The 25,933-nt window shown below is 35.4% G+C and overlaps 2 protein-coding genes across 9 annotated transcripts in view; one reads left to right on the top strand and one right to left on the bottom strand.

The window, feature by feature from the left end:
* col18a1b (collagen type XVIII alpha 1 chain b) overlaps positions 1-16,782 on the top strand; it is a 123,315-nt gene extending 106,533 nt beyond the window's left edge. For all 7 annotated transcript variants that reach the window (XM_084129536.1, XM_084129533.1, XM_084129531.1 and 4 more), the window contains 11 exons: positions 4,281-4,334; positions 4,466-4,500; positions 4,608-4,721; positions 4,829-4,985; positions 5,187-5,251; positions 8,536-8,664; positions 10,006-10,038; positions 10,791-11,162; positions 13,941-14,138; positions 14,226-14,341; positions 14,433-16,782. In XM_084129536.1, coding sequence (XP_083985662.1) covers positions 4,281-4,334; positions 4,466-4,500; positions 4,608-4,721; positions 4,829-4,985; positions 5,187-5,251; positions 8,536-8,664; positions 10,006-10,038; positions 10,791-11,162; positions 13,941-14,138; positions 14,226-14,341; positions 14,433-14,637 — 1,478 coding nt within the window. In that variant the 3' untranslated portion in view covers positions 14,638-16,782. The remainder of the gene's footprint in view (positions 1-4,280; positions 4,335-4,465; positions 4,501-4,607; positions 4,722-4,828; positions 4,986-5,186; positions 5,252-8,535; positions 8,665-10,005; positions 10,039-10,790; positions 11,163-13,940; positions 14,139-14,225; positions 14,342-14,432) is intronic.
* Positions 16,783-17,249: 467 nt separating this feature from the next.
* slc19a1 (solute carrier family 19 member 1) lies at positions 17,250-25,933 on the bottom strand. 2 transcript variants are annotated; one of them, XM_084128454.1, is made up of 7 exons: positions 25,864-25,933; positions 25,012-25,077; positions 24,471-24,772; positions 21,947-22,727; positions 19,986-20,178; positions 19,488-19,629; positions 17,250-18,671 (listed from the first exon to the last, which is right to left on the bottom strand). In XM_084128454.1, exons 3-7 carry the CDS (start codon positions 24,741-24,743, stop codon positions 18,471-18,473), a joined length of 1,590 nt encoding a protein of 529 aa, XP_083984580.1. In that variant the 5' UTR covers positions 24,744-24,772; positions 25,012-25,077; positions 25,864-25,933; the 3' UTR covers positions 17,250-18,470. The 2 variants fall into 2 exon arrangements, with proteins under 2 accessions (XP_083984580.1, XP_083984581.1); XM_084128455.1 differs by having other exon boundaries at positions 24,471-24,714; positions 25,864-25,924.

A 25,933-nucleotide genomic window follows, 5' to 3' on the forward strand; every position in this document is an offset into this window, starting at 1 on the left:
TAAAATAAAATAACACACTTGTAAAAAATTCGACACTTCAAGAAAACAGTAAGCAATATTCTCAAACAAAATAGTGCAGTTTCAATCTGAACACTCAGAATTTGTCTTTAAACACTCATTGTATTCAATGTACAGAAAGTGATTCTGAATTTCACTTTTCAAATACTAATATCAACACCATATCAGTTCACTGAAGAGTTTGCAACATTTTTTCTTGTATATTATCAAGTTAATATTTGAAATAAGACTCACCAAGGCAAGAAAATAGTGTATGTTCAAGCAAGGAAGTTAATACGCAGCGCTTTGAAGTTGCGTGGTTCTGCATCAGCCACTATTTCTAAATCTTCGACTCGTTCTCTTCTCGCTCCGATGACAGCAGCTTCTCAACGTTTCATTCAAATATACAAACTTTGTTATATTAGGCCTCTTTTCGCTCTGAATCTTTTGATTAATCCTGGAGATTACTCCGCACAGCCGCGTTCTCTGACTCGCTCTCTCTCATCTGCCGCTCACACACAGAGTCACCGGCGCGACCTAATGCACTGCTGCCATTGGCTGACAGAAGTGTCTGTCACTGCAGCAATCAGTGATTGGGTGATTCTCCAGTCCTTCAAAAATGCTCATTTCTCTTTCCTCTTCTCAGCTTTTCTTTTTTTTTTTTACCGCTTAACTCACATACTTATTTGTTTACTAGTAGCCTGGGTTACCTGGGTTACACACTCCTCTTAAGTGGTTTATTTTATTCCCACCAAACTTTTTCAACATGATGAAAATACATTAAAGATGCTAAATTGTAAACAGATAATAAATATCTCAAACAGTTAAAGTAATGTCAAAAAAGGAAACACTAAAAACCTCCTATCTTCTAAAAATGTAATTATACACCATTTATTTCTATATAAAATTATACAAATATCAGAACTAAACCCATTTTATTCTTTTTTTTCAATTTAATAATTGTTTAAGTTTAAAAACATCCAGAATGTTTTTTTAGTCCAAAAAATAAATAAATTATGTCATTCATAGTGCTATACTGCCCTCTTGTGTTCAAAGTCAGGTAGGCCTATTGTATATATATAAAAATATACTAGGTATGTGACGGTGAGAAATATATTACCACGGTTAATCAACGTGTGACACCGCTGGGGGCTTTTGAATTGCTAACTTAAAAACGAAAGTAAAATATGTTCGTCCGCACTGAAATGGATAATGGTGCAGAGCGAGCATTTTCAATGAATTCCTATGGAAGTAGGAATGAACTAAAAAACGTTCGCTCTTCTCTGCCAGTTCCTCGCCATGGACGCACACCATATATTATATATATATATGGTGTGCGTCCATGGCGCACACCAAATAAAAATTATTTTTAATTTTTATTTATTAAAAATATATATATAAATTATATATATATATATATATATATATATATATATATATATATATATATATATAACAAAAAGAAAAAAGAAAAAAAAATTTTGTTATATATATATATAATGTATATTTTTTTTTTTTGTTACATTTATATATGTATATATATATACTTATATTTATATTTATATTTATATATATATATATTATATATTACTGCGAGCAGCGATGGAGGGCCCAAGCCCATACAAAAAGTGTAACTAAAGGCACCAGGGTGGCGGTGCCACCGGCTTGGGCCCGCAATCGCTGCTCGCAGCTATATTTTTATTTGTGTACATTCAAAATGACTACAAAATATCATGTCATTGAAAAATAAATAAAACAACATGATGCGCTGCTTTAGCGCGTCTCGGTCTCTTTAGATCTTTTTGCCGCTCACCAAAAATGAGCCAAAATACAGAGAATAGCCTTCTTGGCGCGCCAACTTTTGAAAGTCAAATTTTAGATTATTTAACGTTAAATGCATTATATATGCCTGAGTCACTTTGGAATAAATCACAGCGTGTTTCATGATAAAACGTGACTTAGCCTACACAGTCCGGAAAATAGGCTATAGGTTATAGCAAATTCAGACCAACTGCTGGTCTACACAGAGAAAAAGCCCTTTCTAGGCTCTTCTGTTGTACCGAGCCATTCGTTAGTCTAGTTGTTTGATGAGAAAATTAAATGTAGCCTATAGTTGCAATACACGCGTTAAGTTTTGTAAGCTCCATGCAACTGCTGCAGCGGACTAATTACTAGAATATTAGAAATCTAATACTCAAGCTGTTTTCTAATTTTTCTACTCTTAATATTAAATAAAAAACGACTGAACGAAAGATACACGGATTCTCTTGAACCACCACCGCGTTTGCGGCTGAAAACTACTGCAGTGCAGCCAAAATGCTCTGGGCTGCGTTTCCCAAAAGCATCGTAAGCCTAAGTAGATCGTAAACACGATCGTACGACTGGTCTTACTATTACGGTCTGTTTCCCAAAAGCATCGTAACTTAAGTAGCACTTAAAAATCATCGTAGATCTACGAGTGCTCTGGAGTAATCGTAAATCCCCCAAGTGCATCGTAAGAAGACAAAGTTATGAGGTCACCTCCAGGACAACCGGCAGATTACACCTTTAACTTTATTCAAATGCAATGTGATTATAATATAAGGTTTTGATTGTACTTTATTGTACACTTTATTACTCTTTGTTTTATTGTTGTTAAATTAATGTATAAATTAAATAATTAACAAGGTCAGAAAAACAAGATAAAAAAATAGAAATAATTTAATCTAATAATTTTAATCAAAATTAAATGAATGAACAAAAATAAAAAATAAAAGATGTAATATGCTTCAAAGACTGGGAAAAATAGGGATGAACAAAAAAAAATCTGCCAATGACTTGCTGACATGCACGAAAACCAGCCATGTATTGGGCATTTCTTGGTTGGCCATCATTGGTCCCACCACCTGTCTTATTAAATGTTGTCCTCTGCAGAGCCCTTTTCCTTTTAGCAAGGCTGGCAAAGTCCTGCCACTTGTTCCTGACCTCCTTCCCTGATCTTTTAATGCCCCTAGTTGCAGTCAGTTTTCTAGCAAAATCCTCCCAGATTTTTTGTTTTTGTTTATTTGTATGACTTCCCTTAAACCTGCTGAAAATAATATGTTTGTATAGCTCCACCTCCACTAAAATGACCTTAATCTCCTCTTTAAAAAAATGGTATTTTCTTCTTCTTTTTTTCTCTTTTTTTTTTGGTTCAGCCATTTTGCTGGTGTCTCCACTCGTAGGTTTGTCCTTTTATAGATTATTGGCCTCATGGAAAATGCACATCAGGTGAAAACAGTTAGGTTAAACATTTAAAATTGCAAGCGTGTGCTGCAATTACAAGCCATTCTACAAGGTGAGATTTCAGCACTTGACAAACGGACAGCGACTCTTAAGTAGCACTTAAAGCACAGCTGCGAACGATCGTGCTAAGTGCATTTTTGTGAAACGCACGTGAAATGAACACGAACGTTCGTAAAGTCGCTCGCAGAAAATCCTCGTAAGTGCTAAGATCCATCGTTATCTGGAAACGCAACCCTGTTCAACTTATCTGAGATCCTTTACTCTTCCCTGTGGATGACCTGTGACCTACTTTCTGTAAGATCTGAATTTTTGAGTTTGAATTTTTGAGATTGAATTTTAGAAAACTGAATTTGAAGTTCCGAATTTCTTCATCTTGAAAACTTGAATCTGTATTTTTTTTTAAACTGAATATTTGCAGTATAAGAATTCAGAACAAAAAAACTTGTTAAATTTGTTAAATTTCAAATGTTCAATATTCGTTTAAAAAAATCAAATTCAGAACTATTTAAACTACCACCTAAAATTCAATTTTGTTAGATTACACTTGCAAATAATTCAAATTTACACAATTAAAATTCAAATCATTTTGTCATATTATAAGCTCCATATACCTGCTGCCCGTGCAGTTTGAAGACTCGCGGCGAACTGCTGCGAACATAGCGCTGCAAAGGAAGCTCCGCCTACTACCACTTCAACTCCGCCAAATGCTTCCGCCAAAAAAAAAATATTTAATTTTTTTTTTATTATTATAGTTAGTGGCAATGGTGTATAAGTGTATTGTTATTTATTATAATATTTATTTTAATAATTATTATTATTTACATTTATCAGAGAGAGGCACAATACCCCCCCACAATACCCCCCCCCCCCCCCCCCCCCCACCACCACGCCGTTGTTTGTGATGAATCAGTATGCTCTTATTCCAAAGGAATGTAAATTTTCTGAAGAATGTGTAAGTTGCTTTTGGAACAGCTGCTAACTGAATAGATGTAAATATATCTCAAATTTCATTACTTCAGCTATCAAAGGGGACAAGGGTGAAAGAGGAGCATCTGGCATCCCTGGCTTGCCAGGTATGATTTATTGAAGCATGGAGACTTTTTATAGGATATTCAGAGAAGTGAATATTATCTTTTTTTTTTACTGTGAAATGTGAACATGACTTCATCTATCATGACGTGACTGTCATCGTTATCTGCCGTAGGTCTCACTACCACCTTTGACATTTATACGTTTAAGGTATGATGTTCCTTTACACAAGTTTTCTGTTTACATGTACTACTGTTTTGCTGAAAATGTGCAGCACATGGAAAATGTACTGTATTATGTAATATGTTATGCTGTAGCATGAGATGAAAGGTGAGCGTGGTCCTAAAGGGGAGAAGGGAGAACCAGGAGGAGGTTTCTACGACCCTCGTCATGGTGGATTACAAGGTCCACCTGGAAGACCTGGACCACCGGTGACATAGCACAGACATGAAATGATTCCTCTCAGATTCTGAGTTTACCTTTGTTTCTTCTTATCGTCTAAAATGGCTTACTTGACTAAATGTTAATTTCGCTATAGGGCCCAAGAGGTGAATCTATTAGTGGACCTCCAGGTCCCCCCGGGCCTTCTGGAGCCCCAGGAATTGGTTATGAGGGTCGCCCAGGTAGTCCTGGCCCACCAGGTCCACCTGGACCACCGGGATCATTGCCTCCAGGAGCATACAGACCCTCACAAAGTAAGGAATCCACACTGCTACTCAACACATAAAATATATTTTGGGTTCCCAGGGATGCAGATTTGAATCTGACCTGCTTCATGTCCTGATCTCATTTCTTGTCTCTCCCTTTTTCCAGTCTTCTCTCTTGCTGTCCTGTGCAAAAGCTCATAAATAAATTAAAAAAAACAACTTTTTCATTTTAACAACTTGATCCTTTAGCAATCAGTATTCCTGGGCCACCTGGACCACCTGGACCTCCTGGACCCCCTGGACATTTATCTCAGGTAAGTTTTCACCACAGAAACACTGCTTGCTGTCAGTGGGCACACTGATGTAAACATCACTTATCTTTCTTTCAGCAGTTAGTGAGAAGTAATGGTTATTGTCCAAAAGTCCAAAAATAATTATTCTATGGACTGTCACTACATCAATATGGCACTATTAAAAAAAGTTATAAATAACATCAAAACACCTCTAATGCACATCTGTAATCTGTCACTTCTAAATGGCTGTGTTCCCAAGAAAATGAAAATTGCAAAAGTTATTCCACTATTCACAAATGGAAATAAACATAATTTTACCAATTATAGACCAATTTCATTGCTTCCTCAATTTTCAAAAATCTTAGAAAAAATATTTAATACTTGATTTGAAAAATTGGTTGAAAAATATAAACTGATTAATGAAAGTCAATATGGATTCAGAAGCAAAAGATCTACATCAATGGCTATAATTGATGCAACAGAAGAATTATCAAATGCATTGGAAAATAAAAAAATTATCATTGGAATATTTATTGATCTGAAAAAAGCCTTTGACACTATCAATCACGCAATACTACTCAAGAAACTAGAAAGGAATGGGATACAAGGGGTGGCTGGAAACTGGGTAAAAAGCTACTTAAGGGACAGAATACAATATGTGCAGATGGGTGAGTCATCATCTAACTGTTGTGTAATTTCTTTTTGTAATTTCTTTTTGTAATTTCTAAATTGCGGTGTCCCCCAGGGGTCAGTATTGGGCCCTAAATTATTCAACTTGTACATCAATGATATACACTCACCTAAAGGATTATTAGGAACACCATACTAATACTGTGTTTGACCCCCTTTCGCCTTCAGAACTGCCTTAATTCTACGTGGCATTGATTCAACAAGGTGCTGAAAGCATTCTTTAGAAATGTTGGCCCATATTGATAGGATAGCATCTTGCAGTTGATGGAGATTTGTGGGGTGCACATCCAGGGCACGAAGCTCCCGTTCCACCACATCCCAAAGATGCTCTATTGGGTTGAGATCTGGTGACTGTGGGGGCCATTTTAGTACAGTGAACTCATTGTCATGTTCAAGAAACCAATTTGAAATGATTCGAGCTTTGTGACATGGTGCATTATCCTGCTGGAAGTAGCCATGAGAGGATGGGTACATGGTGGTCATAAAGGGATGGACATGGTCAGAAACAATGCTCAGGTAGGCCGTGGCATTTAAACGATGCCCAATTGGCACTAAGGGGCCTAAAGTGTGCCAAGAAAACATCCCCCACACCATTACACCACCACCACCAGCCTGCACAGTGGTAACAAGGCATGATGGATCCATGTTCTCATTCTGTTTACGCCAAATTCTGACTCTACCATCTGAATGTCTCAACAGAAATCGAGACTCATCAGACCAGGCAACATTTTTCCAGTCTTCAACTGTCCAATTTTGGTGAGCTCATGCAAACTGTAGCCTCTTTTTCCTATTTGTAGTGGAGATGAGTGGTACCCGGTGGGGTCTTTTGCTGTTGTAGCCCATCCGCCTCAAGGTTGTGCGTGTTGTGGCTTCACAAATGCTTTGCTGCATACCTCGGTTGTAACGAGTGGTTATTTCAGTCAAAGTTGCTTTTCTATCAGCTTGAATCAGTCGGCCCATTCTCCTCTGACCTCTAGCATCAACAAGGCATTTTCGCCCACAGGACTGCCGCATACTGGATGTTTTTCCCTTTTCACACTATTCTTTGTAAACTCTAGAAATGGTTGTGCGTGAAAATCCCAGTAACTGAGCAGATTGTGAAATACTCAGACCGGCCCGTCTGGCACCAACAACCATGCCACGCTTAAAATTGCTTAAATCACCTTTCTTTCCCATTCTGACATTCAGTTTGGAGTTCAGGAGATTGTCTTGACCAGGACCACACCCCTAAATGTATTGAAGCAACTGCCATGTGATTGGTTGATTAGATAATTGCATTAATGAGAAATTGAACAGGTGTTCCTAATAATCCTTTAGGTGAGTGTATTTAATGTGTTTTGTTTGCAGATGACACCGACATTTTCTGTTGTAATGACAATTATGATAAGGTTATTAATGTTGTAAATACTGAACTAAGGAATATTAAAAATGGATGGATAGCAATGAATTATCTTTAAACGTAAATAAAACTAAAGCCATATTATTTGGTAATTACAAAAAAAAAAAAAAAACGGAAAAGACGATTGAGATAGATGGGATACAAATTGAAAATGTCTCTGAAATAAACATTTTAGGAGTTACAATAGATAATAAACTAACTTGGAAAACTCACATTAGACACATGAAAACCAAAGTCTCCAAAAGCCTTGCAATAATAAATACAGCCAAATACACTTCGTACCCTGTATTGTTCCCTGACTCTACCATACTTAACTTACTGCGTTGAAGTATGGGGAAGTTATAACTCAATACAGTCACTCCTAATCTTACAAAAAAAAAGGCTAAACGTACCATACACAAGGCTGAATATCTTGAACACACAAATCCACTTTTTCTCAAATCAAAGTTATTAAAAATACAGGACCTTGTTAAATTCAACAAGGCACAATTCTTATTTAAAGCATTTCACAACCTATTACCTCCTAACATACAAAAGTTATTCACACAGAGAGAGCAGTTATACAGTTTGAGGAGCTATGAGAACTTTTCAATACCAATGGCCAAAACCACTAGGAGAAGTTTCTGTGTGTCTATGCGGGGTTAAACTATGGAATAGTCTGGAGCTTGAACACAAACAATGTCAAAGCATTCACCAGTTTAAAGCACTCTATAAACACAAGGTCTTGTCACGGTTCAAGGAGGGCGGGGCTTAATCGTCTGGTGATGTATTCATAGGCTGTGTTATCTTACCTTGTAGGTATTCTGATTACCATTGTTGGTATTACTATAATTGTTACCTGCAGTCACATATGGTGTGTATTTAAAATATGTTTGTGTTTTTTCATATGTGTATATATAAATATGTAATTGAGAGTTATGATAACGTTAACAATTAAGGAAGCAGCTACCTTTGTTTTTCTTTTAAATTGTAACAGACCGGGGTGGGTCTAAATAAGTCTGACTTCTTCCCACTCCGTTTCGAGCAATTGATTGATTTATGTTGTTAAAGTAAAGTGAATTTACCTTGTTTTATAGATCGAATCAAATGCTTCTTTATTGCCTTTGTTATATGTCACTATATTGCTCGAAATAACATTTCATTTCATTTCAACATCAACTTGTTTTCTGAGATAATTAATCTTTTCTAGTTTGTTGGTTTGTTTTCATTTCCTCAGGTTATGGTTTTGAGGTCTTTTGACGCTATGGCTGCATCAACTATTCAGTATCCAGAAGGCACGCTAATCTATGTAACAGACAAGAAAGAACTTTTTATGAGAGAAGAGGATGGTGTCAGAAAAGTCCTGGTAATTGTCTAGGCTTTAATATTTTTTTTCTCCATCTTCATGTAAGAAGAGTACAAACTTAAAGCCCAAAGTATACTTTACTTGTCCATGTTCCAAAAAATGTATGTGATATACAAGACCATCCACCCTCAATGTCAAAGCAGCATACTTTGAAAGACTTGTGCACTCAAATGTGAGCTAGATGGAGCAAAATGCAGAAAATTAAGTATAAAGGGCCTTTCAAATAGATTTAGATTTAGAAAATAGAAAGTATTAAGCTCTGCAGATTGAGTGTGCATTTCCCATTCAGTGGGCATTTTCAAACCAACAGGCAAAGCAGGTATAGTGGTTTAAAATGCCCATCAGATTGAAAATGTCCACTGAAACACCTATTTTGGTTCTGCAGAGACAAGTATCAAATAGGTGCGCCAAATGCATCCATCCACTGTTGTGGCTGATGGAGTATACTTTGAAAGGCTTGCATGCTCAATTGTGTATGAGCTGGAAGACATAAAACAAAATATAAAGGGTTAGTATACCCAAAAATGATTCACCCTGATGTCATTCCAAACTCACAAGTCCTTTGTTCATCTTTGGAACACAAATTAAGATATTTTTCATGAAATCGGAGAGGTTTTTGAACCCTCTCACGTCCAAACCAGAAAGCCTCTCACGTCCAAATTTGAGGAAGTGGTGGGGGAAGTGACGTATGCCGTAAAGCAGTCGAATTTTGTATTTCTTTTTGTGCTCGGGTTACTACCCGAACCCCGAAGTTACGTAGTGCCAGTTAAAGTGATACAGACCCTGTCAGGTTATGGCAGACGTGTCATTCAACCTATTGTAAGTCGATGTACCATCACAAGGGTCTTGGAAATATATTATGAAGGTTGAAAAGCTACATAGTGTTCCTTTAAGGTTGAACCACTGGAGTCACATGGACTATTTTAACGATGTATTTACTACCTTTCTGGGCCTTGAAATTTGCAATGACGTTACTGCCTATGGCTGGTTCAAAAACCTCTCGAATTTCATTAAAAATATCTTAATTTGTGTTCCGAAGATGAAAGAAGGTCTTGCGGGTTTAGAACGACATTAGGGTGAGTAATTAATGACAGACTTTTTTTTTTTTTTTTTTTACATTTTTGGGTGAACTAACCCTTTAAGAACAGGAAACAATCTTACATATTATATTTCCCTTATTCCATGGCATCACATTTGCACTTTTTATTAAATTAGTATTTAATCTGTTAGTGCCATTAGCTGCATTAGCCCTGACGTTTATTACTTGGCATGTATCCTTTTTGTAATTTTCCAAGAATCTATTTGCTGAGAACCTAAACATTTCTGGTTGTTTCGTTTCAGCTTGGAGAATATACCCCTTTCCACCGGGGTCTGGTAAGTAACAGAATTAAGTAATTAATCAACCTTAACTTCCTTTGCCCATATGCATTTGACTAACAAGTACTGTAACAATTTAAGCCATGAGTAAATGTGTGGTCACGTTAGCAAAAAAAATTCTACATTTCAAAGGCAAAAAAGGTCAATTGGCAATGGTTGATTGATGCAGTTTTGAACTTTGGTAGCTTCAGATTGTCTGATTTGATTTCTGCATGCCTGTAACTGTGCGTGTCTTGTTATTAAACAAGCTAACAAGCTTGAATATTAATCATTTGCATAGGCGCATTGTACTAATGGCTCTTACAGCTGCTAAAAAGATGATTGTATTGAGATGGAAACCCGATAATTCACTTCTGTTTAACATTGGATCCTTACATATCTGGATGTGATTCTTCCAGAGCTATCTACTGCTCGAGTTAATGGTGTAAATTGGTGTAGTTGGCACACTAATGCAGTCACTGAAAGATTGGTTGAGGTGATGAAAGTGTAGCGATGCATGAAGCACAACTCACATAGAATTCACTTTCAAACTAAGCAGCTTTTTGTTGGTCGACATGGCACATTTTTGACCAACTTCGAAATCTGCATAGGAAACTTTTCCACCCTCATGCTAAACTTGCTAAACTGATCACGTGGATTCCTGTTGAAATGAATGGATTTCACCCACACAATTTTGCCAGGCAACGGTAAAGGTGACCACATTTTTCTCCTTGCTTTTTTGTTGTTGTTGTTGCACGGTTGGTTTCTAGGATAAACAGATGGAAGCAGTGGAGCCTCCACAAGTGGTTCACTACTCTCAGGACTACCCCACTACCTCTCGCCCAAGAGCCCCTCCACAACTAGAAGCCCTGTATCCTGTGCCACATGATCCCAGATACCAGCCATCATATGACCCATACCACAGACATACAGATCCACACTCCTTTTCTCCAACTGATCCACGGTACTCGCCATCAGTCGACCCAATTTACCAGCACTATCCTGATTCCAGAAAGCACATTCACGGCAGCCACCCGGATCAGTCTGGCTATCCTGACAGAAGATATGAACGTACGCATCACCTCAGGCCTGTCATTGAAGAAGCCAAGCTTCCAGCTCACACACACACAGCAGGCCATGCAGTAAGCACCTCATCATTTTTTATGAGGAATAATTGTTTGCTTGTCTATTTATTTTTGCCTATGCACCATGAGGAATGTCCAACAAATTATACTAGGAAGTAATTTCCATCAAACTGTAAACAATCATCAATTGCTAATGGATTTCTGAAAGGCTTGCTTAATAAGCATTCAAAAAAAATATTTATAAAATAATGTAGAGTAAAACAAGGTGACATTATTCTACTCTTGCCTCAAGGTTAAAAAAAAGTTGACAATTTAGCAGCATTTTTACCAATTTTAACATATACTATTGTATACTACATAAATGGGAAGACCACAAATAAGTCCATAGTGTAATTTTAATATAAGTACAAATGCAACATACAGTAAATATATGTTGCGCTAACTGAATATCCCTAGTGTTATTTAGTGAATAATTTTGGGTTATCAGATCACATATGCAATACCAGATCACAAGGGAAAAGCCAAGAATCCATAACACAATCCCACAGAAATTCTTTCAAATACATTAAAATACTAATCCTTACATTATTTTACTGAGGTACACTACCAAAAAGTCAGTAATATTTTTTGAAAGAAATTAGTACTTTTATTCAGCGAGGTAAAATTATGTTTATAGGTTATATTAAAGGTTAAAGGGGTGGTTGATTATGATTTCACTTTTCTAACTTTAGTTAGTGTGTAATGTTGCTGTTTGAGCATAATCAACATCTGCAAAGTCACAACACTCAAAGTTCAAAGCAAAGGAAGATTTTTTAAGGAATTACAACAAAAGGCTGGTAGGGACAACATGACATTCCTCCCAGGTTAGTGACATCACTAACCCTAAAATTTGCATAAACCCTGCCCCCGGGAACACGCAGTCCATGTTGAGAAGAGGAAGAGTTGTTGTAGTAGAGCACACTTGTGAGTCTGCTCAAGCTGTCGCATCTGTCTTTTCACATGCAATACAGTACGTAACACAAATGCAATATCATGTCACTCTGTTGGCATCTTATAACAGTTCCCACATGAGCGATTTTATAGATTATCATGACAGAATATGCTAATCAAAGACTTGAAGATAGTTAACTCCACATCAGCAACATAAATTCATCAACTAACCATTCAGAAATGTCCTGTTGCATTCTACATGTTGTCACTTTTTCTTGAGTCTCTTCATCATTGTCCGACTCCAGTTTAAACATAAAAGGCAGAACGGTTTCTGACATTTTAGTGCTTGTCTGTGAGGTAATCGGAGCTGCTAACACATGTGCTCTTGAAGCTCCACCCTCTGTGCCGGGAGCAGCAGCTCATTTGCATTTAAAGGGACACGCACGAAACAGTGCGTTTTTACTGACCCTCAAAAAGGGACAATTTTAACATGCTGTAAAAAAATATCTGTGGGGTATTTTGAGCTAAAACTTCACATAAACATTATGGGGACAACAGAGACTTATTTTACATATTGTAAAAAGGGGCATTATACCACCCCTTAAAATTAAAAATTATTGAGTAATGACTGCTGAAAATTCCCCTTTTCCATCACAGGAATAAATTGTTTTTTGTTTTGTTTTTATATGTAACTCTTTATTTTAAGGTGACGTAGTTACATGTTACTATACTTACTATAATAAAAACAATAAAGTACGCATAATTACAAGTAACTAACCTTAAACCAAAACCTAACCATAACAGTATAGAAAGTACATGTAGTTAATTAATATTACTCACTTATTTGAGCAAGTACAATTTAATTACGTCACCTTAAAATAAAGTATATATTAACATAGAAAATAGTTTAGATATAGGCATATTATTATGCCTATATCTTTTAAATTGTAATAATATTTCAATTATTTTTATTTATTTTTATTTTATTTTTTTGTATTTTGATCAAGAGACTTCTTTTCTTTTCTTTTTTAATTACCAACACAAAACTTTTGAATGGTAACATAAAAAAATAGAGCATGACAGAAAATGTACAAACCATTGGTTAAAGTGATGGATCAGAGCTATTTGTAGCAAACTTTTTATTTCAAGTGATTTGTTTCAGTCTAGTATTAATTGTCACATTTTATTTAGGCCTATATAGCGCTTTATACAAATACAGAACGTTTCAAAGCAGCTGAGTAATAAACAAGAAAATAATAGTATTAATGTTGCAAAGTTCTTTAATTATGAAATGAATACAATTTCAGCTGTAAAGCAGCTTTTTAAAAAACAATAGTGTCATCATTAAGCTCAATTTAGTTCAATGTTGATTCAGTTTAGTTCAATTCAACTAAAAAGCAGCTCTACCGAAGATAATGTTGCCATTATTCAACTCAGGTCAGTTCAGCGTAACATTAAAAAAAATCAAGCATGTATTTTACACAAACAAACAAAAATAATAATTCAATTCACATTTATTTTTATAAAGCGCTTTTCACAATACACATCGTTTCAAAACAGCTTTATAGAAAATGCATGAGTCCACATTACAGTTTAGTGTGATCTGTTATCAGAGGTAACTGTCTAAGTTATGTATTTCAGAAATGTACATATACAAATCACAGTTAAATTACAAACAATGTAATAAGTTAAGGCAGAAACAATGAGCTTATTGAAGTAATGAATACTTGATTGTTAACGAATGATAATGACATAGAAAATTGTAGCATTGGTGCATAATTGGGAATTTGTTAACAATAGAAAGTGCTGAAGGTCAGCTGATGTCCTTTTATATAATCTATATTGTTTGTAATATAAACTTATTGTCAAGTTATCTTATAATAACTATCTGTTTTGTCATCCTAGCTGCACCTGATTGCTCTCAACTCACCCCAACGGGGCGACATGCGGGATATTAGAGGTGTAGACCACCAGTGCTTCTTACAGGCCCAAGCAATTGGGCTCAAAGGAACATTCAGGGCTTTTCTGTCATCCCGGTTACAGGATCTACACAGCATTGTTCGAAAGAATGACAGGGATCTGTTTCCTATAGTAAATCTTCAAGTAAGATCCTTCATTTGTCACAAAAGCTTCTTTTTTTTTAGTTAATACTGTAGTCTTTTATAAAGCTGTTTAATATCTTCACCATAGGATGAGGAATTATTCAGCAACTGGGAGTCTCTCTTTAGTGACTCAGAGGGCAGGTTGAATGATGACGTGCGCATCTACTCGTTTGACGGTCGAGATGTTCTCAATGATGATGCCTGGTAAGGGGGTCTAAGACATATTCCTTAACAACTAGAACCTTAACAGAAATGATTAACCTGGAATTGTTTTTCTCCATAACCACTTTAATAGGCCAGAGAAGATGGTATGGCATGGATCAAGCACTGGTGGAAACAGGCAAACAGACAGCTACTGTGAAACATGGAGAACCGGTAGTCATGCCGTCACTGGCATGGCTTCCTCTCTCCAAGATGGCTACCTACTTCAGCAGTTGCCACGTGGCTGCGACAGCTCTTTTATCGTACTGTGCATTGAGAACAGCTACATTGCTGAGTAAACCAAAAACGTGTGTAAGACCAAAATTTGCCTTGAGTCACACCACAAACTGTATGTATGTTCATCTACATGTATTTTAGATTAAAATTCTGACAATTTATTTTTTATGTATTAACTGCTGTGTGACAGCTATCAGTATATCAAAAGATATACGTAGCTCCTCCTTACACCATAAGCTTTACAACAAACATTTTATCATTGCAGAAAATATGCAATTTAGAAACATTTAGACTAAATTCACTGTTTTATATTTTTTTTATAAAAATGTATGTTGTTGTATTTTCGCACATAACAGGGTAATATAGAACACACTAAGTCAAAAACAACTTTTAAAATACATCTGGTTTTAAAATGGATGTTTTGTAGTGCCTTCTCAAAGTCTTGCCAAAACATCAAAATTTGAATAACTAATTCTCTTTAAACTACTTTGTTGTCATTACCATTTTCATTCACATTACTATTTAAATGATTTTATATAAACATATCTATGTAACCTTTCTACATTTTTATACTTTGCAAATCAATCACATCAAACATTCCATGATTGTAATGCAAAAAGACTAGTTTACTTTCTCTAAAGAAAGATGACTTCATAAAAATAGGTAAATCATTGTAAGTTTTTTATTAATTTTTATTTTTATTTTTTACACATAACTCGAACACAATTTTTTAAGAGTTTTAGCCCATTGCAGTCTCTCTATTCTACCACCGCCTGCTGTATTCTAAAGTTCAAATGTGACCACTAAAAAAAAAATCTCAAAAAGCCATTTTTACTTTTATTTACTGCATTTTCAATGGCACTTACATTAATTAATAAATACAACCTATGTTTTCCATGTCACTGGTTGTTTCGCTCTTAAAAATTCTGTAATACTTATTTGGAAAATAAAGTCATTATTGTTATTGGTTTCTTACTGGTCATACCGATCCCTATCATTGGAACAATAGTGTACAGTACTGGTCAAAATTATTTGCCCCCTTAGTAAATATGATCAAAGATGGCTGTAAAAAATAAATCTGCATTGTTAATCCTTTTGATATTTTATTTTTTAAAAAGCACATTTTTATTGGCAAAAATCTAACCTTTAATTGAAGTAAAAGAATTGAAACTGGGAGGGAAAATCACATTATGAAATAAAAAAATTTCTCCAAAACACGTTGGGAACAATTATTTGCCCCCTTTTATTAAATACTTTTTGCAACCTCCTTTTTCCAAGATAACAGCTCTGGGTCTTCTCCTATAATGCCTGATGAGTTTGGAGAACACCTGACAAGAGATCAGAGGCCATTCCTCCATACAGAATCACTCCAGATCCTTCAGATTCCCAGATCCATGTTGGCGCTTCTTCTCTTCAGTTCACTGTCAGGTTTTGATTTTTTATCTGTTGGTATTTGATGGAATCCATGATGCCATGTATCTGGACAAGATGTCCAGGACCTCTGGCAGAAAATTAGGCCCACAGCATTAAAGATACAGCAGAGTATTTCATTTTACACATGGGGTACTTTTTTATCTCTGTGTGCACCAAACTCATCTTAAGTGTCTGCCAAAAAAGCTAATTTTTTTGTTTCATCAAAAATTTGTAATGTGATTTCCCCCCCACTTTCAATTATTTTACTTCAATAAAAAGGTTAGATTATTTTTTTTTATTTTTTTAAATAAAATATCAAAAGGATAAACAATGTAGATTTATTTTTTACAGCCATCTTTGATCATATTTACCAAGGGGGCAAATAATTCTGACCAGCACTGTATATGTAACAATATTGCCAGTTAGTCTAACTGAGTTACTCTAGTTTGTCTAATTAGGTCCAACTGTAAAAAGCCAAAGCATGAGCCACCATTGTGTCTCCAAGCAACACACAGTAGTGTGGTTTTGTTACTGAATGAATCTCTTTTTTCGTGAATGATTCAATGACTAGCTCACAACACAAAAAGGCACTTGGTGCCATAATTATGTAATGGTAGAAAGCGAGTTTGAGTCTAGACCCCTCACTTCAGCCAGGCATACACCTAATTTATATCTCAACCTTTATGAGAGATATAATTATGCACCATTCCAGTCATGTCTGCCAAAATTGCAACCAATTGTTTGGATAGCTACTTATGCAAATATAAAAATAAAGATCATATATACAAACACCAGCTGTCTTTCATTTGTTTTCCTTGTTTCCACCTTGGGATACATGTTCTGATATCAATCAGCTTCAGCTTTACCAGACAGCAATCGGCATTTCATTTAAAACTACCTCTATTACTCCTATAGAGTTGAAGACAGAACAAAACCTACAAGCTAATCCTTATCCTTTTTATTTAAACATTTTCCTTAAAGTTTAAACATTGTCTTAGTAACATGTTAGTTTATTATATTAACACATAACTTCTATTATACATGCAGTGACTAGATAATATTTAGTCTTTTGTGTTTTAAATCTGGTTTCTCTCAAGATTTCTTCCCTTTATTACATAGACATGGAGTTTTTTGTCCTTGCCATAGTCACCTTAAGCTTGGCTGCTGTTGTTGAATATTAAGGCATATTTTTCTCTAAAGCTGCTTTTAAGCAATATGGGATTTAAAATTGTAATACAAATAAAAATTACTTAAAACTTTTAATTTAATAACAATTTATTTGTAATTATACATGGTCTGGAGATCCTAAAATGTGATCACACTACAATATATATATATATATATAAAACAGTAGTATCAATTTTAAAATACAGTAGAACTAAGCAAGTGTCCTGTGTACAATACAATCTTGTTTGTGTGAAATTTCGGTAACACTTTACAATGTCTCATTTGTTAACATTAATGTATAAACTAACATGAACTAACAATGAGCACTTGTTGCAGTATTTATTATTTTTTGTTAATGTTAGTTCATGAAAATCCAGCTGTTCATTATTTGCTCATGTTAGTTCACAGTGCATTAACTAATGTTCACAAATACAGCTTTTGATTTTAATAATGTATTAGTACCATCATTGTTGAAATTAACATTAAATTAAGATTAACGAATGCTGTAGACGTATTGGACATTCTTAGTTCGTTAACTAATTTAGTTAACTAGTGAAAAAGTGTTACCGAAATTTCTTTTATACAGGTTCTATAAAGATGTTCACATTGAAAAACATGGCAAGTTACTTAGCATAATTTTTCCTTTGTCAATAAAAATATTTCCAAAAGAACTAAAGTATCAAACTATGCATGTCACTCCACGTTTGCTCCACTATGGGTTATCCATTTCCCACTCCTGCGTACTGGTGAGCAGAACCCATTTCTGAGCGATTCTGGAGCAAAAGAAAAGACTGGAGGCAAAAATTCCACACCTCTAACTCCCCCAATTAGATTTCACTGGATACCGATCACATATTCTAAGGACATACTAAATATCAGCCTGGAACTGCTTGGCCAATCAATTAACAGAATTACAACTGTTGTGCAATAGTAATTATTTAAACTTTAATATTTAGCTGCAAATAATACTGGCATCACTGTACTCTGAAGTTATAGAGTAATCCTTGCCATGTTTGGCTTCCAAACATTCCTTATAAAATTATTTTATTAACCCTGACAAAGATAACTTTATAACATGACAAACAACAAAAGACATCCAGATCTGACAATATCTCGATCCGAAAATGTACAATTACATTTTGATGAGGTTTAAAAAAAAAAATCTATTGCTATTCCTAACAATTGGACTAAATTTTATGTTTATAAAATGATGAAATCAGGACTATTCATACTTAAAATAATAAAATGTTCTGATTTTGAAGTAACAGTTAAAGAGATGGAGAAACTCCACTTGTAGGCACAATTCCTTATAATCTCATGTCTTGATGCTGGCTCCATTATGTGTGGTTGTGCCGTCACTGGCAGCTGATGCCATGGGACTAAGTTCAGTGGCTATGGCTACTTCTGTAGCCTCCTGTCCTGATCTTTGATTGCGGTAATGAGACGTGATGATAAAGGCACTACATCCCAGGTAAATCACAGTCAACAGAGTGAAGTAAAAGAAATAAACAAAAAACTGCAAGAGAAAGAGAGAAACAGAATCAGGCCAAAATCATTCTGCATTATGTTACTGTAATTTCTTCTTTTTTTCTTTTTTTTTTAAACGCTAGGACCCATTTCTCAATACTTGGGTCACTTTTTCAAAACTCCTGATCAATGTTTATATGTGAATAAAATAATAAATTCAATCTGTTCATCATTTATAGTTTTACGATCTTTATGAGGTTTTTGAAGCGTTAAAGTAGTTGTGTGGACTGTAAATGGAGGAACAGAAAGCTCTCAGATTTCAATAAAAATATCTTAATTTGTGTTCCAAAGATGAATGAAAGTCTTACGGTTTTGGAACGACATGCAGGAGTATTGACAGAATGTTCCATTTTGGGTAAACTAACCCTTTAAACATAATTTTAAAGTAGCTGTACCCCTACACAGGTGTTTGTCTTTCAATTTCATTACCCTCTATACAAAAGGGGGAAAACTTAGGAATAATTTTGAATTGTAATGTAAACAATGGCCATGTAACATATACTGCAGTGTATTTTGAACCGTAGGGAGGTTTCATTATTGTTTTGTGAAATTATTTTACAAAAGAAATCATTGTGTAATGATTAAAGGTCATTGTTTATGGTTTATGACAAAGTGTGTTTGTTGGAGACATGTATGAAGTGTTTTGGTAGTTTTAGAGCATTTTGATTGTGAAATCAACTGATGTGCCAAGCTGAAAGTTAGTAAAGGGAACTGTGTGAAGAGTTTTGAAAAAGTGACCTAAGTATTTAGTATTGGTCCTGTTTATCTGTGTGTAACTATTAACAGAAGTCAACCTTGTACACACCTGAGAATGAACATCCAAACCCAATCCACTCTTATCAACCACAATTATAGTGATGACCGTCTTCAGAATTGTTCCAAGAAAAGTGTTTACTCCAAACACTAAAGCACACAATTCTTTAGTGAGAGAGGAGGCAATCTGGAAACTGAAAGGAAAAAACACAAAATGAATTATTTATGGACAAAATGCAGAGAACAGACATCTGGATAATTGTTAAAAAAAAGTGTATTTTCTTTAAATGGTTTAATTTCCTTAGTGTTTTTCTTTTAGCTTCATCAATAGCTCCACGTTTCAAACAACAACAAACTTCAAGTTCTTGCTCTCTGTGAAATAAATGTTTTTACAGGTGCATACAACTCATCTCCTCCTCAGTCAATTCAAAACATTTTATGCAATATGCACCATCGTTGTTTAATGTGGGTTTTTAACAAAAAAACACATGAAAAAATATTTTACATACATTTAATAATAAAATTAAACAAATAGCTTAATATCACTCACATGGCAATAGGCACAAGGAACTGGTAGAAGCCTCTGAAAAGGGCATACGACACATAGCAAACCCAGATATTTCCTGTGATGCCCATGAGAAGCAGTAGACCGGCCTGTGCCCCAGTAATCAATCCAATCACCAGTTCAGACCACAGATTCCATCTAATTTTCACATAGCCTGCTGCAAATGACGCGATTGCACCTATGGAGCACATTAAGTGTGATTGTCATATAATTATCATGCTGATTAACAAATGTCTATTCTCACCAAGACCAAATTAGTGCATGAAAATCTGAAAAACTGTTTGCAAATATTTTTCAACTTGTGTGTCATTTACACCATGGGTTCTTCATTCCTTGTCATGGAGAGATGCTTTCCTGTCGATTATAGCTCCAACTCTGATTAAATGCACCTGAATCAACTAAAAACTCAGCAGGGAAGTGGCTTTCCAGCACTAGGAATAAGGAATCCTGGTTTACATGTTTTTGTTGTTGTTGTTTTTGTGTTTGTGTTTGCCAAGCATGTGTCATGCCCAAGCTCAAAGGTTGAGGAACATGAACTTTGCTTGTTCTCGCCAAATAGTAAACCATCAAGTATCATGTAAACCTCAATTAGGATTTTGATTCATGCAGAAAAAGATCAAACGTCAAGATCCTAGTAAAAAACTGTAGGTCACAATGACTTGCGTTGGGAACTCTGATGACACATTATTGCTAGTATAAGCAAGCAGATAATTATTGGCCGATTTATTGGTCGATAACTAATAAATGTCTGTTATTATAAATCCATAGTATTTTGTTTTAAAAAAAAAAAGAATTACAACAAACAAAAATCTAAAACTTTATAGTTTGTCAGCTAAAGTGGTTTAATTATCGCCCGATGCAATTGAAAATACATAGTTTGATGTACTTTTAAGAAATAAACATAACTCATGTTGTACTACTACACATAAATGCAGAGCTGTCATCATTACACTCACACAGCAACTCACAATGACTTGCCCTCTTAAAACAAAACGCATAAGTGCTAAAGTGGAGATGAAACAGAAGTAGCAACAGATCTTTGATTTCATATTGTGACGTATATACCAGTTTTTCAACAGATTACCAAAAAAAAAAAACATGTAGGATGGGGACTTGATTCTATACATCGGTTAATTGCATGAAGGCAGATCTGAATGCAAACTTGCAATCAAATGTAAGAAAGGGCCTGGGTTTAAACATACTAAATGATTGGAGAAGTAAGGCATAACATCATATGACATTTTGATTTAAAATGATCAGATCAAAACACATGCATGGGTGAATTGTTCACAATAAGATCAATAAAATTAATAAAGAAATAGATAGGGTGAATTTTTATTTTATGCCGACTTTTTTTTTTTATCTTTGCCATAAATTATTGCCATCCCAATAATTTTGTGTAAGATGATGACAAAATAAATCAAAAAGTGTTTTGAAGGCTGATAACTGATATATTGTGCATCTTTAATTTTGAACACTGGTTTAAGTAAGCAGTGTTTAAGTAAGTAAATTTATTTCCACACTGAAATAAATCAACAGTTGGTAAGCAGTACCCTCGCCAACAAAATGTTTATTTGTTTGCTTAAAGGGATAGTTCACCCAAAAATAAAAATTGTGTTGAATGATAAACCAAACAGTTGATGGACCCCATTGACTTTCATAGTATTAGTTTTTCCATCCTATGTTAGTCAATGGGGCCAATCCACTGTTTGGTTACTGACATTCTTCAAAATATCTTCTTTTGTGTTCATCAGAAGAAATAAATTCATACAGGTTTGGAACAACTTGAGGGTGAGTAAATGATGACTGAATTTTTGGGTGAACTATCCCTTTAAGAAATCAGAGTGGATGCTACTTACAAAAAAACTGATTCTGTGGTTGAGATTATTTGTTGTTGTTTTAATTTAACAAATATAGCAACTACAACAAGATATAATCTGTCTTACCTAATAATGTAGAGGCAGCTTCAACCGCTCCATTGTAGACGTGCTTGTTTTCTATGGCAGGGTAGACTTTATTCCACAGGATGTGCACATAAAACACAACTAAATAGTAACCAGTGGAGTTGAACACCCACCACAAGCTCCAAAGCCTTAAACTAGGGACCTTCACAACATTCTTTAACTCCTTCAACATCTGAACAAACACCGAATTTGCCCAGGAGAGGGAATTGTGGCTACTGCCCAGTGCTGCCGCACTGCCAACCTTCTTTTCTGGATTAATTCTGGCCAATTCTGATTGAGCTGCTTCCTTCCTCTCCTTCTCTAGACGGGCTTGATTGAAAAACATGCTACGTTTCGGCCATGGCAAGCAGAAGGACAAGAGTAGCCCGAAAATGACAAACCCCAAAGAGACCATGCTTAACGTCATGTATGATACATTCCCTAGTGACAAACACATCTGACCCAGCACAGAGCTTGTGAAGACTCCCATGAGCACAGCTGAGCGGGAGTAGCTGGCGACACGCTGGTAAACATTCGCTGGTACTAGCGAGAATATGTAGGAGGAGTATGCCACACGGGCAGCCATGGTGATGCCGTAAAAGAACTCCATAAACTGCATCTCCAGCAACGAGTAGCCCAAAAGCAGCAAGAGCCAAATGGAAACATGACTCAAGCTCTGAAGGATCAGCACAGGTTTGTAGCGTAGATAATCTGTCAGCAGAAACACAGGCACCAGCACAGCCATATAGGAATATGTGAGGACCGGGGTGATTTCATTGGTAACCTGAAAAGATATCAGAAAGTCATTGTTACATCTTATATGGGGTAGAGGGAGAGCAGGGATATTTTAATGTTCAAAATGTAACATCAGTAATAACATAATAGACAAACAATGCACTTACCTCCACCACCAGGAGTTTACAGTGTGAAACATCAGATTACGAATTATACCCATGATTAATTGTTAGCATGATTAATAGCAGTGTGAAACAAGGGTTTCCAGGGTTTAGAATGACTCAGGGTTAAAGTGAGAATGTGCCATCTGAGATGAGGGTAGTGTACATGGAGAGCACATGGCATCCCAGAATACATTTGATTGTTATATTAAAAATGTGGACAAGGCGTCGATTTTTAAAAACATTAAAAACATTTTTTACATTTAAAAAGTGTCTCTTTGAGGTTTACAATATTTCTAAATAAGTATTTTCCTCATCAGACTTTTTCTTACTTGCTGTGTGTTCACATACTGTGTTGTTTTATGTATCTACAGATATGTAATAGTATGGCCCCGTAAAAATGGTACCCTTAACATTAGCAGTCTTCCTACAAGTCAGCAGTTTCACAATGTAGTGATTGTGAAACTACATTGTTTCAATGTCACTTTGACTGTCAAGAAGAAGACTGCAGCTGAGCTCGCTTCAGTGCAGTCTTGAATAACTTTTTGTTCACGTTTTGTATTTAATAACATTAGTATGTTCATATAAAATAATTCACATTTATGGAGCTTTTTCATTATGGTTACATTTATTGCATACCACTATTACAATTAGCCTATACAGAATAAATGTAACATCAGCCTTTGTGTACTTCTAGTTTAATTATATTCGACTCGTTTGAGTTATAAATTTAACTGACACGGGTAATGACTGTTAATATACAGTTGTGGCAAAACTTCACAGCGACAGGCTAAATATTTTCTGAACAAATAAACAAAAACCAAATGTCTGCCTAATGCAAGACATGCATTTAATCACCTTAGCAAGCAGACTGAAAAAAATGTCCCTTTTTTGTCTAATCAGATACATAAGTATGACATATGCAACAGTTTTTGGGTGTTCTTTTAGTTAGTAAAACATTTTGAACATGTAATAAAAAATATAATGTAAAAAGAACTTGGGCTAAACAGAAGTGTCTTAATCTATGACATAGACACTGGGCTGTAAACAGATAAAATATGGCACTTGGTCTACTTTGCAGTGGAAAATTCACATACAGATATTCTCTGCATGTGGTTGACTAATGTTATGGCTTTTGTCAAATCATTGGCACTGAACTTAAAAAAACTAAAAAAAACATTCAGTTAGAGCTTTATAAGTTCAGTACAGTTCAGACAAATTCATTTTGTAATTCAGGATTTAGAAGTGTTTACAAAAAAGACATTATGTGGTTAATTAATAACTCTAATGAGTGGGCATGATCTAGGTCCTTCCTCAAAGCAAATCTGACCCACTGTAGAGGAATGTGAACTCTGACCACATTCACATGGTTTGCCAGAACCCAGCAGCTGTGTCGGAGTTTTAAGACCAAGTTACACAATCATAAGTGTGTATCAACTAAGTATTGGCAACAAAATAAATACATACTGAGTATGTAAACAGTCTCTCAAGTTTCAGTGTTTACAAAATTGAAAACAAACAAACAGTATGTTTTATCAGATTGAATAAAGTCACTCAAACAATTTCATATTTTTTAAGTGTTTTTTCACAAACTAGAATAAGATTAGAATAAAAGTAGAATAGCACCAGACCTGATCTCTGGTGAAGTTCTTCTCTGTACTGAGCAGGTATGGTGTGATAAAGGGCTCTCCAGGCTTCAGCTGCACCATGAAGCCATAGAAACAAAGGTAAACAACGGACCATATCCATGAACTGGTCTTCTGCGTTTGGGTTTCCAGGTCTTCCTTGGTTTCAAAGATGACTGACTCGGGAGCCACATTTTCCGCAGTGTGTCCATTGTCATCAGTCTTCATTTCCTCCTTGCCATCCTCTGTCCTTTCATTGCATATAATCACTTCCACCATGTTACAGCAATACAACTGATGCTATAAAGCTGAATTATTTAATTATGTAAAAATGCAGAAGGAATGTTAATGTCCAAGTTAATAGCTGAAGGTTTAGCAGTTTAACAGAGCTCACAGACTGGTAACAACCAAGCGACTGCACTAGCCAGTAAATCCTAAGATATGCGCCGTGTTAACTATTACTGGGAGCTGAGAGGACACTTTCATAATGATACAGCAATGTGTTAAATAGCTACAAGCTAACATTTTTTTCTGTGGAAGCATTCACCTTTGCTCAACTTCCAGGTTCCAGCACCGTCAAAAGTGCTACCAAACTGGAACGAACATTGTGATTCTGTAAAGAAGCACAAAGTAAATCAAATTGTTAGTTTGATTTTTATAATGAAATTTATATATAGTTAATAGATTTAAATTTAGTATATAGATTGGTCTGTGATTTTCTTGTTCTTGGGTCTTTAATAACTAAACAATAAATATTAAACAATATAGACCAAACTTAAGTCTCTACAAGACAGCATGAACAGTCAAAGGAGTTTGGAGTTATTGGCTCTAATGAAAGTAAACTTACTGTAAACGTGCAGTAACACACTGAGTGATAGCACTGTATTTTACAGTCCTGTTCCTCATGTACATTACTAGCCTATGTACAATTGCAATAACTTGGTACTGACTCTGAACCTACCCCTAAACCTAACCTTAACCCATGTAACTTAGTTGCCTTATATTACCAAGTACTTTCTTGGGTAAGTACACTGTAAGTACACGTAAGTGTTCAAACTGTAAAATAAAGTGCAACCCACTGAGTAAATTGCATTTATTTACAAATCAAATGTCTAACAGCGCGATGTCAGCTCTAATACACATCTAACGACGACCAAGTCTGCTTGTTAATGGGTAACAAAATCTCGTACTCTCTTGATATTGTTTGCATATAATCCTACTAATGTTCAAGTATGCATGGAGCTGATTCGAGTTAAATTTGCCTGTTGCTTTTCCTGCGGTCAATTTAAACCCTTTAGTGCTGAGCTAATCATCTTTGAGACTGAAAATATTATAGTGTAAGTTATTTATGCACAGCGCGACAGACTTTAACCCATCAGAACAGGATGACAACACGTACCAATTTTGTCACTGAGAACCGGTCGGTCTAAAATCCACGAGACACATGCATGCCTGTAGTCGCGCGCGAA

Source organism: Abramis brama (assembly GCF_963993115.1).
Source record: "Abramis brama genome assembly, chromosome: 11".
NCBI classification, from domain to species: domain Eukaryota; kingdom Metazoa; phylum Chordata; class Actinopteri; order Cypriniformes; family Leuciscidae; genus Abramis; species Abramis brama.